General features: G+C 29.8%; 1 protein-coding gene across 1 annotated transcript in view; it reads left to right on the top strand.

Moving 5' to 3' along the window:
* LOC105617839 (liprin-alpha-1-like) overlaps window positions 1-12434 on the top strand; it is a gene marked incomplete at its 5' end in the record, with an annotated part of 173753 nt that extends 161319 nt beyond the window's left edge. Inside the window, 7 exons of the mRNA XM_012199390.1 lie at window positions 3243-3402; window positions 3782-4140; window positions 4223-4465; window positions 4671-4853; window positions 4967-5059; window positions 10864-11021; window positions 12272-12434. Of these exons, the coding sequence (XP_012054780.1) occupies window positions 3243-3402; window positions 3782-4140; window positions 4223-4465; window positions 4671-4853; window positions 4967-5059; window positions 10864-11021; window positions 12272-12434 (1359 nt within the window). The remainder of the gene's footprint in view (window positions 1-3242; window positions 3403-3781; window positions 4141-4222; window positions 4466-4670; window positions 4854-4966; window positions 5060-10863; window positions 11022-12271) is intronic.
* Between the last annotated feature and the right edge of the window lie 4521 nt (window positions 12435-16955).

Raw genomic sequence — 16955 nt, 5'->3', positions numbered from 1 at the left:
AGCGTACGTAGTACGTACGTACGAACGTAACGTAACGTACGAGAGTAGTAGTAGAGAGAGAGAGAGAGTAGAGAGAGAGAGAGAGAGANANAGANAGAGAGAGAGAGAGAGAGAGAAAAGAGGCCTCAATTAATCATAGACTCTGAATAAAAATTATGTAAATGTGGCGGCTTAAAACACCACTAATCGAATCGCCGGGACACGCGCGCGATCCGCTCCACCCCTAAGTCGCTCGCCCAATGCCGCACTTGACTTGATCGAACGCCCGCCCAGCACGAGTCCCGACCGCCGCGAGAGGATCACGCGGCAACCCGTATGCAAGAATGGTTCATCATGCATATGTAGAAGTAGAGCTCTGCGGGAGGTCCTCAGCATCTTCTCAGGATAGAGTGAACTCCGTCAAGAACTCTATTCTGGTGACAGAACATTTTTGTATGTAACCCGATAAAGCGAGCTCTTTTTGTCTTGTTACCCTCTCAAAGCGAGCTCGTTTACGGGCCTTTTATATCCTTACGAAGTGAGCTCGTTATCGGGCCTTCGTGGAACAGAATCTCTTCACTCGAGTCTCTGCGGGATTCTCTTTCTGGCAACGAAAGGTCTACAAACTACCACGGAAACATCGCCGGTCCCCCTGGCACTAATATTTGTTTATTACTTATTAAATGTGTATTTAAAAGACACACATTTTTTAATTATGTTTTATCGAATTGAAATTACTCTTCATCAAATTAAATTGGGCTTAATTTAAGAATACAGTAGTTTAGAGATTTCATGGAATCTCTTCAATACTCATTCGGCATCGTTTAGCGTTAACATTCATCAAAGCGCCTGCGCGGTGCGTCAGACCTGATAGCGCGAACTTTACACGCCGTGATTCGATAGTTTAAAAGGCTCGCCATTCAAAAACTATCGATACCTCAATATTTTGCTACTAATATTTTCGACTTAGTTTTTCACGAGTAATACACTGTACATGCGGTTCTTCCGATTAGTTTGGATCCTTTATATACAAATTATACCACAATTATTGACAAAATTCTTCTGTATAAATTTCTTCTGTATAGATAAAGTGGACTGAATTCTCTACCACTTTGCAATTTTCGTAATAGTTAATAAGATGTTAATTATTTAAAAACCAAATATTTTTTTCAATATTTTTTTATTCAAGTACTATAAACTTTACAGAAAAATAGCTAGTAACAAAAATTATTTATTATGACTTTTCGATTCAATTTAGTCCGCTAGCACAAGATCGCTTTGTTAATAATTGAGGGACACTCACTATACATACAACTATAAATACAACTACTTTTAATTCGCGCCATGAAACTTCGAAAATTTCATAAAAATTTTTGATCTAATGCATATATGTACAGAATGAATAGAGTCCTGAATCAATGAAATATCTCTAAAACGAAGCATTTTTGAGAAAAATAATTTAAATGAAAGTCATAGGATTTAAAAAGATTTATTTACTGATTACATCTGTTTTGACCCCGGCATCAAGATCAGATCACTTTTTAATGGAACACTATTTTTTATTTCATATTCTAATAGCTGACATCAAGAGTTATTTAAAACATTACAATAAAGTTTATTTTCATCAAGTTTTTCGAATTATGAGACTTGAAATTTATAGTATCGCCAGCATTAATATTACCCAAAGTTTCCAACTTTACATATTTTTCATTACATTGTTCAGTAAAAAAAATGTACCTGTAGACAAATTGTACAAATTGAGAAACGTAGTCATTTCTGAATTTATAGTATTCCCGAATGTAGTTCACAATTTATTACATATGTGTATTGTAGTATGTACGTAGAAAAAATATCAACATAACTTGTAGTATTTGTAGCGTAACTCGAACATTGTTACGGAACAGTGAACTTGATATCAGTTACTACATTATGAAATAAAAAGTAGTGCCATTTAAAAAAATTAGGATGATTTTGAATTTTCCTAAAAAAAATATTTTACAAATTTTTAATATTTAATATTGTAATTTGTAGTCAATTGAAAATTGACTAACTTTTATTTAAAATAAATTTTGTCAGATTATCAGAAGTGCCGGAAAAATCGTGATCACAGTTACATGGGACACCGTGTATATACGTTTTCCCCTTGTATATATATATATATATATATTATATACAGTGAGTAAAAATCCCGTAAAGATACAATATCTCGAAAACAAAGCATTTTCCAGAAAAATTCAGACCAAAGTCTTAGAATTTAAAAAGGTCTATTAATTAAGGTTTATTAATTACATTATTTCTTAATTATTTCTATTTAAACTTGAATCGCCAAGCTTAGGTCAAGATCATATAGATTTTTTAAACGGGGCACCCTATTTTGATTACAGAAATTTAATAGTTGATGTCAGGGCTTTATGAAACGATATAATAAAATTCATTTTTATTAAGTATTTTTCGAGTTATAAGACTTGAAATTTACAATATCGTCAAGATTACCATTATCCAAGGTGTCCAATCGACGGCTGAAACTTCTTGAATGTTATTGAGTATCATAACCTAGATAACATTTATCAAAATTGAAGAAATTAGAGATTGTTCTTCTATAAATTAAAATTTTATTTTTACGTAAAAATGAAAATAAGATGAACAATCTCCAATGTTCTAGATCTTGATAAATGTTATCCAGGTAATCCTGAACAACATGTAAATTTTAATAAAATAAATAAAAATAATTTTTCGTGAAAATGTTTTCGTTCATCGATCTCACACATCTGATTTTAAGGTCATTTCAAGATCATAATATAGCAGGTCATTGAATTCATCTTGATATCAGTTATAATATTATGAAATAAAAAATACGTAGTGCCATTAAAAAAAATTAGGGTGACCTTGACTTCTTCCTAAAATATTTTGCAAATTTTTATTGTAATATTGCAATTTGTAGCCGATTGAAAACTGACTAATTTTTATTCAAAATAATTTTTGTTAGATCATCGGAAGTGCCGAAAAAATCGTAATCACAATTATATAGGATACTCTGTATAAGTTATTCATTATTTGCCTTAAATTACATTTTAATATATTTATCCTCTATTGATCTATTCCAATCAATTATAGAAATTGACATTTATATTGAAAATTGATATTTATCATTGTCATGAAATTTATTGAAATAATAGGAGATAAATAACAATAATACGGAAGTCGATAATATTACAAATAAATTATAATTCATGACAAATAATTTTAATTATATAAAATTTAAGCAGGCTCAGGAAAGGCATGGTAGCGCGGAGGATAGAATTCAAAGACTGGAAACACAATTAGAAGAAAAGAATGCAGAAGTGATGCGTGTTAATCAACGATTAAAAATGAACGAGGAACATAATACACGTCTTAGTACAACTGTTGATAAACTTTTATCTGGTAATTTTCACGTAATATTATTTCTATATCAGATAGGCCTAATTGCTTGTGGGAATGTAAACAATTATTTGGATTATATCAAGAACGAGAAAATATGCTTTTCTGTCTAAAAGGATAACTTGTATGTAAATAACTTTAATATTTTTTTTTAATATTTTTTTTTAATATTTAAATATTTTTTATCATCTTTATCATATCTTTTAATTTGAAATATATAATATTAAAAATAAGATATATAATTTTTCTTCTTGTTTTTTATTATTGTTGATTTTTTTTTAAATCATACGACCTGTAAAAATAACTTTTAATGCTTTAACTTTATCGGTATTAATAAATGTGAAAATTTTAAGTTAAGTTAATAGTTTAAATTTTTGCTTAGAATCCAATGAAAGATTACAAGTGCATTTAAAAGAAAGAATGCACGCGTTAGAAGAAAAAAATGCACTTACTCAGGAACTCGAAAAAACGAGAAAAGTGGCGGAAGATCTGCAAAATGAAAAGGCTGACATTGTTAAAGAATTGGGTAAAGCACGTCTGGAAATCGATAATGTTAAAAGACAGATGCTCCAACAAGAAATTGCATTTAATATTCAGCAAACAGATGCATTAACGAGAAGTTTGTCGCCAAATACCGTAGATCCAGGCTCCTTTTCGAGAAGTGCAAGTCACAGCAGTTTCGACACACACTCATTGCCTAGAAGAGGAGGTAAACGATCTATCGAAGACGATTCATCGAAGGTATTGTACTGTTGTACAAGATATAAAAAACATTAATTAGGTGTAAAGATAAATATTTATAACGTGAATTTTGATATTCTAGAATTATGTTGCACGGACTTTAGCGGAGCAAGAATGGGAAAAGTTGCAACAAGCGCATGTGCTTGCCAATGTCCAACAAGCATTTGATGTTTCGAGTGACGCGGAAGGTGATGGAGATAACGAAAGTATCTTCAGTTGTGCGGCGGACGTAATCAGCCCCACTGGACATACAGACGCCCAAACATTAGCATTGATGTTACAAGAACAATTAGATGCTATTAATAAGGAAATTAGATTAATTCAAGTAATTAATATTATACGACTCATATGCATAGATTTATTTTATATGAAGTCGGAATATATATTAATGTAAAAATGAATGTAATAAGGTATCGCAGACTCAACATATCATTTTTATACTTTTTGTCTAATTTAATTTATTTTTTTTTATCTTGAAGGATTGATAATTTTTTAAGTTATATGCAATTGAAAGTGGAGAATTTTCTTAGGAAGAAAAGCAGAGTACGGAAGCACGTGCGGAGGAACTGGAATCTCGCGTTGGCAGCCTCGAACATATGAATCTATTAGCGAGGGGACGAAGTCTCGAGCGAGCATCGCCGCCGCTGAGTGGCCGATCCACACCAAAATCGCATCATAGTCCAAATAGGGATTATTTACATAAGTATCACACCGTTAGTAATCACGTAAATGCAATAATTGTTATTTATGTTAATTTGATTGCGTAAGTATGAGCAAAATCATCATATTGCTTACAATATATTCCTATATTTTCTTCTTCATGCAGGCACCTGCGTCAATGTCTCCAGCGCATTTACATCAATATGCTGCTTCCTTAGCTAGTCCCGGCCAACTATCAGAATCTCTTCCTGCTAGCCAGGTTAGCTAGTATTTCGATTTAATTATTATTATTAGATAAGAGAGAGGATAGGAGGTTGGTATAGTCAAATAAAAGGTGGAAAGGATCTAGCCGAATAAAGAGGGTTGAAATCTCACAACGGATTTGATTGAAATTTGGCGCACTTTCTTGTCACTAAAGAAAACTTAGTTTCCCAAATTTTGATACTCTCCCTGTCATCCATATTCTTCAAAATGATGTTTTTCAATAAATAATTTTTTTGAATGTTTTATAGATTGACTTAGATCTGATTGACTTGGATGGAAACTGTGGATAGAAGTCTGTCCTGACTTTTACTCATAGTTTATATATGTTAGTTTATTTTGTCTCTGAGGAAGGCTCAAAAGTGAGCCGAATCATATAAGCGCGTTTAGTAGAATAAAGAAATTTTACGCTTTATAGGTGTATTATTTGCGCGACGTCTTCTGCGCCTGACTTCTAGTGCCCTTATTTTTTTCAATTTCTTTTGACTTAATTTTAGCTTATTTTAGCTATTTTTGAGGTTAAATTGCATTATATTTTCGACCAGAGGCATGATTTCTTAGCCCTCGTAAGTAATCCTACTTTCTACAAGAACTAAGACCCTCATCAAACATCATTAACTAATTCTAATCTAATCACATATTTGTTCTTTCAAGTCCTTAAAATGCGATTTTTTAAATCCAAGACCGGATTGATTTGTCAATCCTTATGCAATTGGATAATCTTCATTATTACTCAAGTAGAAAATATATCATAAAGAACTTTCATAACTTCAAAAACAGCATTTAGCAAGTTTCTATGACATATAAGACAGATGTCTTTTCCAGTGCATGATATTGGTTTGGGAAATAACAAGCATAACAGTATTTACAATTCAAATCAAATTCAGCTCTTAACACAATTTTTATTTGCAATCCATCTCATTTCCAAATGGTTTTTTCAATTAAAAAATTATTCAACCCCAATATAAAACTCATTGTTACATGTAGAGTGTAGCATATAAAAAGAATAGTAATTCCGGTTTATATGCTGCACCTAACAAAAGCTTAATTTATTAAGTATTATTTACTATTTTTAAAATAAATGAACTATATCAGTAGAAACTTTGTACTGTTTACTACTATGAAAAAAATTTTAGAAATCTGAAATATTTATTTTTCATATTAAAAAAAGAACTTTTTGAAACCATTGCATTTTTGCCATATATTCCATAGAGATGAAATATATGACTACTCACAGAGGGAGGGGGGAGGGAGAGGTATGTACGGCTTATTAAAAATTTACAAATAATGTTTATTAATAAGACGTAAAATGACACAGTAACTTATAAAATATGTTTACACAGTTTTATTAAGAAATAAGAATGATAATATATGTATTTGAAGTAATAAATACAATACAATTTTCATATATTTCATATATTTTACATATATTACAAGTGATATATATTTTGCTATTACACATGATATATATCTCATGTAATACGTTTATTCTGTATGCTTTGGGTATACAGAGATTAAATCTTGCTCGTTAAAAATGTTGTATATCCCAAACAGATGGGATATACAAGACAACAAATTAAAAAAAGAATACAAGAAAAAAGCTTGCTTGTGTTGCTGTGTATATATATTTTGCTATACAACATATAACACTTATGTATCATGAAATAACCACTAATTGTAAGACTTTTACACGCCCAACAGTAATCATTTTATGTAAATTATAATTTATGGCACTACATTAGTCTACTTACAGTGACAAATTGATTCAACTCATAATACCAATTTCATTAATATTATATTAACAGTAAAAAACTGAAATCATAACACAACATTAGTATAACATAAAGGCATGTAACAGAGTTGTGAGAAAATTACTTCCTTTTTTAACTTCTGCGATGTATCCGCCGGAGTTATCCTAATTTGTTTTCATAAAAAAAAAACATTTTTTTATAATTCAATCTATATGAAAACAAATGTCCTGAACGATCGACTCATTTATGCCCAATTCAAACCTATAAGAAACATGAATTTCGAAGAATATCCCTTTCCCAAATTACGCAAGCGAAAAAGAAATATAATATTGTATCACAATATTTTTTATTGTTACACTGGGGTAATTGGGATAAAATTGAGTGTTTTTGGAAATTAGTTTTTTTTTTGTTTTTTTATGGTTGAATACCCTCCAGAAAATACCTGAATAAGGAAAATTTATCGGGCGCAGCCACGAAATATCATTGCAAATAAGAAATAGCAAAAAAGAAGAAAAAAGTGGTTTTTTAAAGATATTTAAGAGTATTCTCATAGATAAAAAATTCTGAAATAAATCAAAAGCTGAAATAAATCATAGCTTCTCTAAAAATACAATTTTAATTAAAATATTAAGTGTAGTAAAAAGAAATCCATTATTTTTGCATGAAATTGAATGGAAAAATAATGGATTTCTTTTTACTACACCTAATATAGGAGTAGCAAGTCTTATGAGAATCAAAATATTAAAATTTAAAGTTTTGTTTTTGCTCGTAAAATTAGAAATTCCCGCTAAAATGTTAAACAAAAATTCAGTGTTATATCTGAATAATATCTGTCATCGCCTAAAATTTCAAATTAATCCATTAAACATTCGCAAAGAAAAAAATTAGGTAATTATTTAGAATTTTAGAACGGACAGCTCCGATTTTTAAAAATTGAAATTAGGTTCATTCAACGCGTTTTTGTTCGAAAGAATTTGTAAGAAAGGTTGATCCTGCGTACCGAGATATTAAGCATTAAAGTTGATGATTATTGAGGTTATAAACTCTGTCACAGAGACAAAATGATGAATGAGGTCTATAATTTTACTACATAGATTTCGATTTTCCAAGCGAAGCGACTCTCCTCTTCCTCCTACACATGAGTTTCGATTTTGCAACAGTACAATTATAGAAGAAGTCGTGCGCTCTTTTGCAGGGAGTGGAGAAGGGGTGAGAGTCACTTCGCGTAGAAAGTCGAAACCCATGTTGCCTCTGACAGATTTCCTAATCTTAATTGTCGTTAACTTTAATGATTAATATCTCGGTTCGCGGAGCCGATTTAATGTCTTTTCTTATAAATTCTTTCGAGTGTGAGCGAATAAGCCTAATTTTATCAAAATCGGAGGTACAGTCCGTATTCTAAATAATTACCAAAAATTATTTACTAAGAAACACCATTTCGGGTTATGGACGACTGGATGGAAATCAAGCATTTAAAATTTAAGAAATCAAGTTTTCTTTAGTGACAAAAAAATGCGTTAAACATTAAATCCGTTGTGGAAGGAATTTCAATCCTTCTTATTTGGTTAGAATCCTTTATTTTTTTTCAAAGACAATATAAATAAAAGGATATATTATTATTTACTATATTTGATATATATAAATTAATCTATAATACAAAACTTACGAAGAATTCCAGCTAATATTAAATATTCACAGAAAGTGAAATTCATATTATCAATGTGCCGAAACAATAAAAGAATCGTCACAGAATGTACAAATGTATCGATGAAATGTTCAGAATATTTCACGAAAATGGCGAGCAAGCAGTATACATTTCTGCTGACAGAGGGCCGCGGCGAAAAGCATTTACTAAAGTCACTAGATTATAAAGTATCGTGTAAATTCCTCTCTTTCGAAGCAAGACGCGGTCATTTTCAAACTTACGTATTTATATAAACATACTTTGGGAAAAAGTGATAAAATATATAAATAAATTTTTTAATTGTAAATAATTTATTTATGAACCAAAAGAAATACTGTACGAATGCTTAATTTTTGTATTTTTTAGTCTAATATAAATTTATTTGTTATTAAAGTGCATAAAAATTTATGCACAGTTTAGAGGCGCAGAAATATGTACGAGTTTCGCGATGATACTTTCTAATGATACTCTTGATCATCTTTTCTAAGATCCTCTTCCAAAGTTCCAAGCGAGCGAGCTATTCACAAAATGCACAAATGTATGTACATAATATTGCAAAACATTGTGTGAATTGTGCGCATAGAGCAGTTCCGCCATATTGACGCAATCAAATTAGAAAAGCCATTGCACTTGTACTTTATAATAGTACCATAGCCTTTATAATCTACTTTATAATCTAATGACTTTAACATTTACTCGTACACAAGAATCATCTAGGAGAGAATATAAGGAGCAGCACTTTGCCTGTGAAGTAAGTCCCAAAATTGGACTCCAAGGTGGAAACACATTAAATGTTTTCCAAAAAATTCGATTTAAAACTGATTCACGGACAACCTGATTTGGAATTTTTGAAAAAGCTAAAATTTTGCGGAATATACATGGAACATTTTCGGAATACGCAACGACATATACGAATGTAATTTTTAATCGACATTTAAATGATTCTTTTACATTCCATAAATATTCGAAATATTTGGGGTATTCTTGGAATGTTTTTTTGAAATTTTAGGAACATTTTATGAATATTTCAAGAATATTTAACGTTTACTAGAATATAAGTTTTTTGTCATTGAAGACAGATACCTAAACTCATGCGAGTACCTCGCATTTTATCATAATTCCTTTATTTCTGAGAAATCTACTATTTTGTGGTCTAGATTTTCTCAGAATACTTATTGCTCTACAGATTGCATCTGAAATACATTACAAACATTTACAAAATTAATATACAAAATTAATATATAAAGATCTTATTTTTTATGAAATTTAACGTTACATTTAAAAGAAAAATTGTGTTCATTTATTTTTTCTTTAAAATGAATTTGCAAATTTTGCTTCTATATAATTTAACCATACAAAACTATTGTTTTCTTTTACTGCAAACAATCTTTTTAATATGCTTTTTAATATGCTTTACATATAATAAAGTTACATTTTGAAATAATTTGTATTAACAGAAATATCACTTTTAATTTTTAATTTTTTTTTTTATAAAAGAATTTTTCTTTATATAGAAAAAATTTTCAAACTTATTCTTAAAAATTCAATGTTGCATAAAAAAAATACAAGTGTTAGAAAAAAATGAAAAACTTTCATTCTTTTAGCACATAGATAATAACTTGATAGATAATAGATCGCATTGTACAACGTTATAATGATATTATAAAATATTCATTATTTTATTTTATATCACGTATGACATATGAAAGAATAGTATATTAAGAAGATATTTCTTCTTAATATACTACTCGGTCAATATTAAAAATCTATGTTTTTCTTAATGAAAATGTATCTATCATTTATTCACATCTGATTTATAAACAACTGGAAAGAAAAATTTTGTAAAATAATCTTTAGAAATTGAATAAGTAATGAAACACTATTCTTAATTTTAGTTAGTACTTAATTTCATGGAATTTCAACTTGAAACTTACTTGCAAAAATATGTTTAAGCGCATAAAATTGAAAAATTGCAATAAATAATGTCCTTTCCCAAATTGATCAAAAATCTATTATTAAAACATTTCGAAATACTATTTTCTAAATCCCTTAGAATGAAATCTTATTTTAAAAGACTGAAAAATGAACCTTTGAATAAAAGTGAAAATAATTTTATCCTGGAAAAAAGAGTTGAAAATTTTTACTCCTTTGGAATGAGATTTTACTCGTTTAGAATAAGATTCACTTTGGAAGGAATGAAATCTCACCCCGAGTAAAATTTTATTCCAAAAGAATAAAAATTTTCACTCTTTTTACAAGGTGAAAATATTTTCACTTTTATTCAAAAACTAGCTCAATTTTCATTCTAAGAAATTTAGAAAGTATGTACGAATTACATACAAAAAGAATAGTTCCCATCTGTAACAGTTGCAGTTGTCGGGAGAGGAACTGCATTCGGTTAGTGAAAGAGATAATGGTGGTGCAGGAAGCGGTGGAAGCGATGCGGCGTCTCCTTTAACAGCCAGGTCCCTGAGATTGGAACGAGTCGTTCAAGCATTGGCCCATAGTCAGGAAGAACTTAGAAGGTATGTTTTTCATTTTGTTAAGAAGAAAATTTTGATTTCAAAATTCAATTTGTCTTATATCCTTTAGGATGAGTAAATTATTATATCTTTTTATAACGTAAATTATTATCGATACTTCGGTACATCACGTAATCGTACATCACGTAAAAGAAAGCGTAATTGTACACAATAAGGCCTTTTTCGAATTTCAACATAATTGAGCTGCAATGTTGATAACAGTTTTTATTATGACTCTGATAGTAATAAATAATCGAGTGACGTTAAAAAGTATATAACTTACCTATTATTTTTATTATTTATTTCCAATATAATAAGATCTATCCCCCCCCCTCTCAAGAGGTGCGCGATTCCACGCGAAGCGAACTCCCCATCTCTCCTTTAGTCTACAGATATTTACGACTTTATTCGCGAATTCTATATTACATCCCCTTACTTAGAAAGTTGGATGCTTATAAGCAGGAGGGGAAGTTGGACTTTGTTTCGCGTAGAAAGTCGGATGCTTCTAGATGTTCTGATTCCCATTCGAGTGCCACTGAAGTATCATTTTATCCTTATTGTTTACCGAATGTTAAACAAAGATAACACCCGCAGAGCATCCGAGTGGGCATCTGGGCTGCGTTCCGTTTCATGTATCATTTATCCTTGTTTAATATTCAGTTAATAACAAGGATAAATAATGCAGCATGCGCATCATGCATGAAACGGAACGCAGCTCTGAATACGCTCTAGGAGAGAAGATGGGGTGGATTTCGCGCGTTTCGTATGGAAAGTCGAAGGCAAAGAGAAAGGTGAGATAGATTCGCTTCGTGCAGAAATTCATGCGCCAAGAGGGAAATGAAATAAATCTCGCTTTGCATAGAAAATCAAACGCACGTAACATATCACTATAGAAACTATATTAGAAATAAATGATTTAAAAAATAGATAGATTATATATTTTTCGATTTCCCTTAATTAATTATTGCTATTTGAGTCACAACAAAGATTGTTATCAACATTGCAGCCAAAAAATGTTTAATTTGGAAAGGGCTTTATTGTCCGTAATCAAAGAAAGAAATGAAGTATCAAATTTACAACCATTTTATAACTGTAGAAACAAAAATTATTGTACAAAAAATATATGATTTAATGTGGGGAAACCTTAATCTTTTCATCGTAATTATATTGTATATATAGAGATGAGACTAGCAACCAAAATAATATTAATTATCATCTCTTAAGTCAGTACTTTTCATTGTTTATGCTATCAGACGTACTGGACAGAGTGGATTTCCGAGTGGTGGTTTCCCCACGCACAGGTTAATTAATGATATTAGTACTGCATGTAAATCGTATTATATGCCGCTGTGTACGTCACATTTGAATGGCTCTTGTGGGCATGAGATGAATAATTTTCAAGTCAGCTCAGAATAGGTTGTTGGTAATTCATTCATTATTCACAATTGCATCATTTTTAAAGATGTCAAAATGTAGTATGCAAAGTATCACTTATATGCCCACAGTATCGATTCTCGAGCACAGTGGTATGGAAACGCTCAATAGATACCCATAAATCTCAAAAGTTTCAATAGATACCTATAAATCTTAAAAGTAATTGATTTTGTTATCACATCTATCAAATTTTTGAGCATACCAAATTCATGATAGACATTTGATCTTATATAAGCAGATTAAAAAACTTACGGAAAACCGAGAAAATTGGACAATACATAAAACGCACTGATCCATTTCACGCGTAAGGTTGTCTTGCATGAACAGATTATAAAGATAATGATGAAAAAGATGAAAATTTGGCATCGTAAATAATACTGAATAATAATTATGATGGCGCAAAATTTACCGCACTTTAAAATAAGGACATTTTTAAATTTCGAGCTTATTTATGAAATATTTTGATTTATATTGCAGCTGCGGTTTGTGTGCTGCAGAATGTGATTTTATTGTACTTTCAGTAATTTTTGTCTCAATCTTTGTAATCTTATTTTTATACGATGAAATTTTATTTTATATAGAAAAATCAGTCACTAGTGTTCATGCGCAAATACCCCACGGCACATCATAGAAATCCTTTCACATAAGTTTATTTGTTAATGTTATTTTCCATTTATTTAGATTTATTTATGTTAATCTTGTAAATTGTACTTTAATATTATTAATTACTTTTTTAAATTATTAGTTGAATATGTCATTTAAAAAATTGGACATTTTTATATATACATATATATCATCATATGTAATCATATCACAATTCATTTGAATCTGTGATATGATTACGCATGATGATTTTCTTTTTTTAAGAGTGAATAATCAAGAAACAAGAAAAAAAAGTTCTTTTTTGTAAGTCATGGTATGAAAACTTAGAAATAATTTATGATTCTAAGTAACACACGATTATCACGATAAGATCAAATCAAGATAACATCATCTTGACTGAAATTCAACGAAAATTTTTAAGTGTCAGTGACAATAGTGTCACCTCGCCCTTATTGTAATAATCATATGTTACTTAGGACAGGATGTTCCAAATTTATCTGTGCTTATAATAAGAAATTATTTGGTCAATTAAAAATTGGGTTAAACTTCAAATGGGCTATGTTCTCGTAAAAAAAAAACATAATTATTTATTTCTTATACATTTTTGTCTCCCGATGTGACAATACAAAATGGTGCTCATTCATATTTTGGTTGTTATATAAAACATGCTAAAACATGCTAAAAGAAGTTTTTAGCGACCTTTGAAATTATATGTGTTACAAAAAAAATTTTTAAACAATAAATGAAGCCTCAGTGGTCGAGTTGGTTAAGACATTTGTCCCGGAAAGTCGAAAAGGAATTCACCTTGGCTGAGGTAATTTTTCGCAATAAGTTTTTTATAGTTTTTCTAATTTAACTTAGGGGGAAAGATTAGTAGCGGCACGATTATTATGATAACTGTGGCCCCTCAAAATAAAAGTAATTTTCGAAAGAATTTTAGCGAAGAAAACGAGAAAAATAGTAAAAAAATTCTCTAACCATATACCAATAGACAAAATAACTAACAATTATAAATCAAAAAATCGTCGCTTTGCGTAGAAAGTCGTGCGCTCCGTAGCAGAAGAAAAGTGGGGTGGGAGTCGCTTTCGTTCGTAATTGCATACGATTACTTTCATAATTATATTAGGCAAAATTTTCTTATTTTTCATATGTATTATTAGGTAAATTTTATTATCTTTCATATGCATAAGAACATAATATAATAATATTGATGAGGTGCCTTTTTTTAGAAAGGATACATTTTTTAGAAAGGATACAATATTCTATAAAGTATTAATTGCTCTTATTTTAATTACAATTACAATTATATTACAATTAATTAACAATTAAATAGTTGTAATCTATTCACAATACTTTTCGCAATTATTTCATTTAATTTTTTTCATCAATTAATAATTACAAAATATAATTACTAATTCAATTAAGAATTACATTGTAATTTGTAATTGTTAATTGAATTACTATAATTAGTTTTGCACTCTGGGTGGAAGTCGCTTCAGGTGAAAAGCTGTGCATCTCGTAGCAGGGAGGGAAGTGAGATAAGAAGTCTTGCCAAAGTCACTGTCCTGAACCTCCAGTTTTAGTCGATAATCATTGTTTATTAAAAAGATTATTATCAAATTGATCATAAAATTGAATTATGATTATCAAATTAAATATTAATTATAGAATTTGTTTAATATCCCGCGTTTCTTAAAACTGCTTTTCTAAAACTGCTTTTAAAAATAATTTTTATTTTAAGAAGCCACAGTCATAGTAATTGTTTTAGATTGATTGTGTTGAAAGTCCGAAAATTCGGCGTTCAATCTTATCTGGGTAAATGTTCATTCTTAATCAATCCTAAATGATCTCCGACTGACTTTAACTCTCAAGTAAGTCAAAGTCATTGATCTTTTCCGTCGCTCGTTATTCATTAAAAAGATATGAACAAAACAATTTTTATGAATAGCACACAATTTTTAAACATAAGATACATATTTCAGCAGTATTTTCCCTTAATAGGAGGAGATGGGGATAGACTTCACTTCACGTGTAAAAAGATCAGTGACTTTGAGAGTCAAGATTGAGGTCTAGATCAGTTGGAAGTCATTTGAGACTAGTAAAGATAAACCTTTTCTGAAATAAAATTCATTTATAATGTATGTATATTGTATTATTCGAAACATCTAACTTTGACCATGATTGATCTTCGTATTTGATATTAACCAAAAAAAACGTTTTCTCCAAAAAATGTTCTTACGTAATGAACATATACTTACAATATTTCAGAATACTTAAAACTGATAAACAGATCACCCAAAATTTAAATGACGCATCTTTCTAAATAAATAAAAATTTGAACTCAACAATGAAGCAAGTAAACACTCAACTTTCCCATCTGCCAAGTAGCGAACGATTTTCCATGCTAAGGGAGAGCCATCCCACTTTCCTCGCCCTGCCAAGGGACACACGACTTCTATAATTATAAAAGAATAATATGGTTCAGTTGAAATAAAATTAAATGATGAAAATAATAGAAGGACTATATGCACAAATAGGATTTTTTAATGTTCAAATTAACAATACAATTTACAAACGTTTCGATACTGATCGAGTCATTATCAATGTAAGTCGCAAGTTTTAAATTATATGAAAACGTTAACAAACTAAAATAATCTTTTAAGGAAATATAATACCTTTATAAAAAGTTCGAGAAACGATTTATTATGAGACATGTGAAAAGACATCTTGCTATTTGTACATTGAGAAAAATATCCAAACTTTTTCCAATATCGGATTATCCTTTCAAAAAATAACAAATGCTATTTTCGATTATTTTGATCGGACAAAAAGTCCAATCACATCAGAAATAAATTCATCGGAATGTCTGATGAGAAATATCCGTTCGTTCGAATCTTCTATTCGAATAGACTATTCGATTATATTATGTCTGATCAAGTACCTGCACGCATATATTTTTGATTGGATAACATCAATCGATCAAATTATCCGAAGAGTCGGATTTTTCTGATTATTTTTTATCGGATTTCACGGATTATGCAGCGATTTTGTACAATGAAATGTCGGAGAGAGTGGGGGATATACAAAATTAAATTGAAATAGATGCAAGAGTTAAGAATATAATCAGTCTTTATTCATTAGAAGTCAACCTTTACTTATTAGTTTTTACGCTTAAAGTATTTAATATATTACAAAAATTATCATAAACAATCTGAATTTTTTAACAGAAAATAAATTTTTGCTGTCTGTATTTACCCAAAATTTATGGAGTATTAACGGACAAGTGCTCAAGTAAATATGAACAGGTCAAGGTAATTACAAAACATATTTACTTATTGCTACCAATATTGTCTTTTTTTTAATTGTCGAATAAAGTGGCTCGTGATATTGAAAAGTTTGCTTCTGCCTGTCGGAATGACAGTTTCTTTTCTTTTATGAGCTTGATGGCTTTAATGAGCTGTCATATGGTATATTTGTTTTTTTTCTTGATATGATTTCGAGGCATCTGAAATTAAATATTTTAATATGTAGACTTTTCATTATAAATAAAACAGGATTAAAACCGGACGTCTATTAATATCCCCAATAACTCGTTTGGAATTACCCTTACATAACCTAAGCAAAATGGTTGTAATCAAATGGAAGTAATCTTAAAGTAATTAGAATTTATACATACAGTATTAATCTTAAATAGATAATAACTTCTCAAGACAAAAGTAAATAATAATATCATTTAAAGAAAAACATAGAAAATAAAACAGCAAAATATTAAAAGAAAGTGGCCAATATATTATTTCGCGAATTACTTTAGAAATAGCGCGTAACATTCTATTGTGAGTGTTTGCCGATAATTGCTCGCGCTCATGTTAGTTCATGTGACACGATAGTGAGATTTGAGGA

This window comes from Atta cephalotes, assembly GCF_000143395.1.
Source record: "Atta cephalotes unplaced genomic scaffold scaffold00014, whole genome shotgun sequence".
Lineage (NCBI taxonomy): Eukaryota > Metazoa > Arthropoda > Insecta > Hymenoptera > Formicidae > Atta > Atta cephalotes.
The sequence above is the reverse complement of the archived record's forward strand: the minus strand, read 5'-3'. Positions and strand labels throughout refer to the sequence as shown.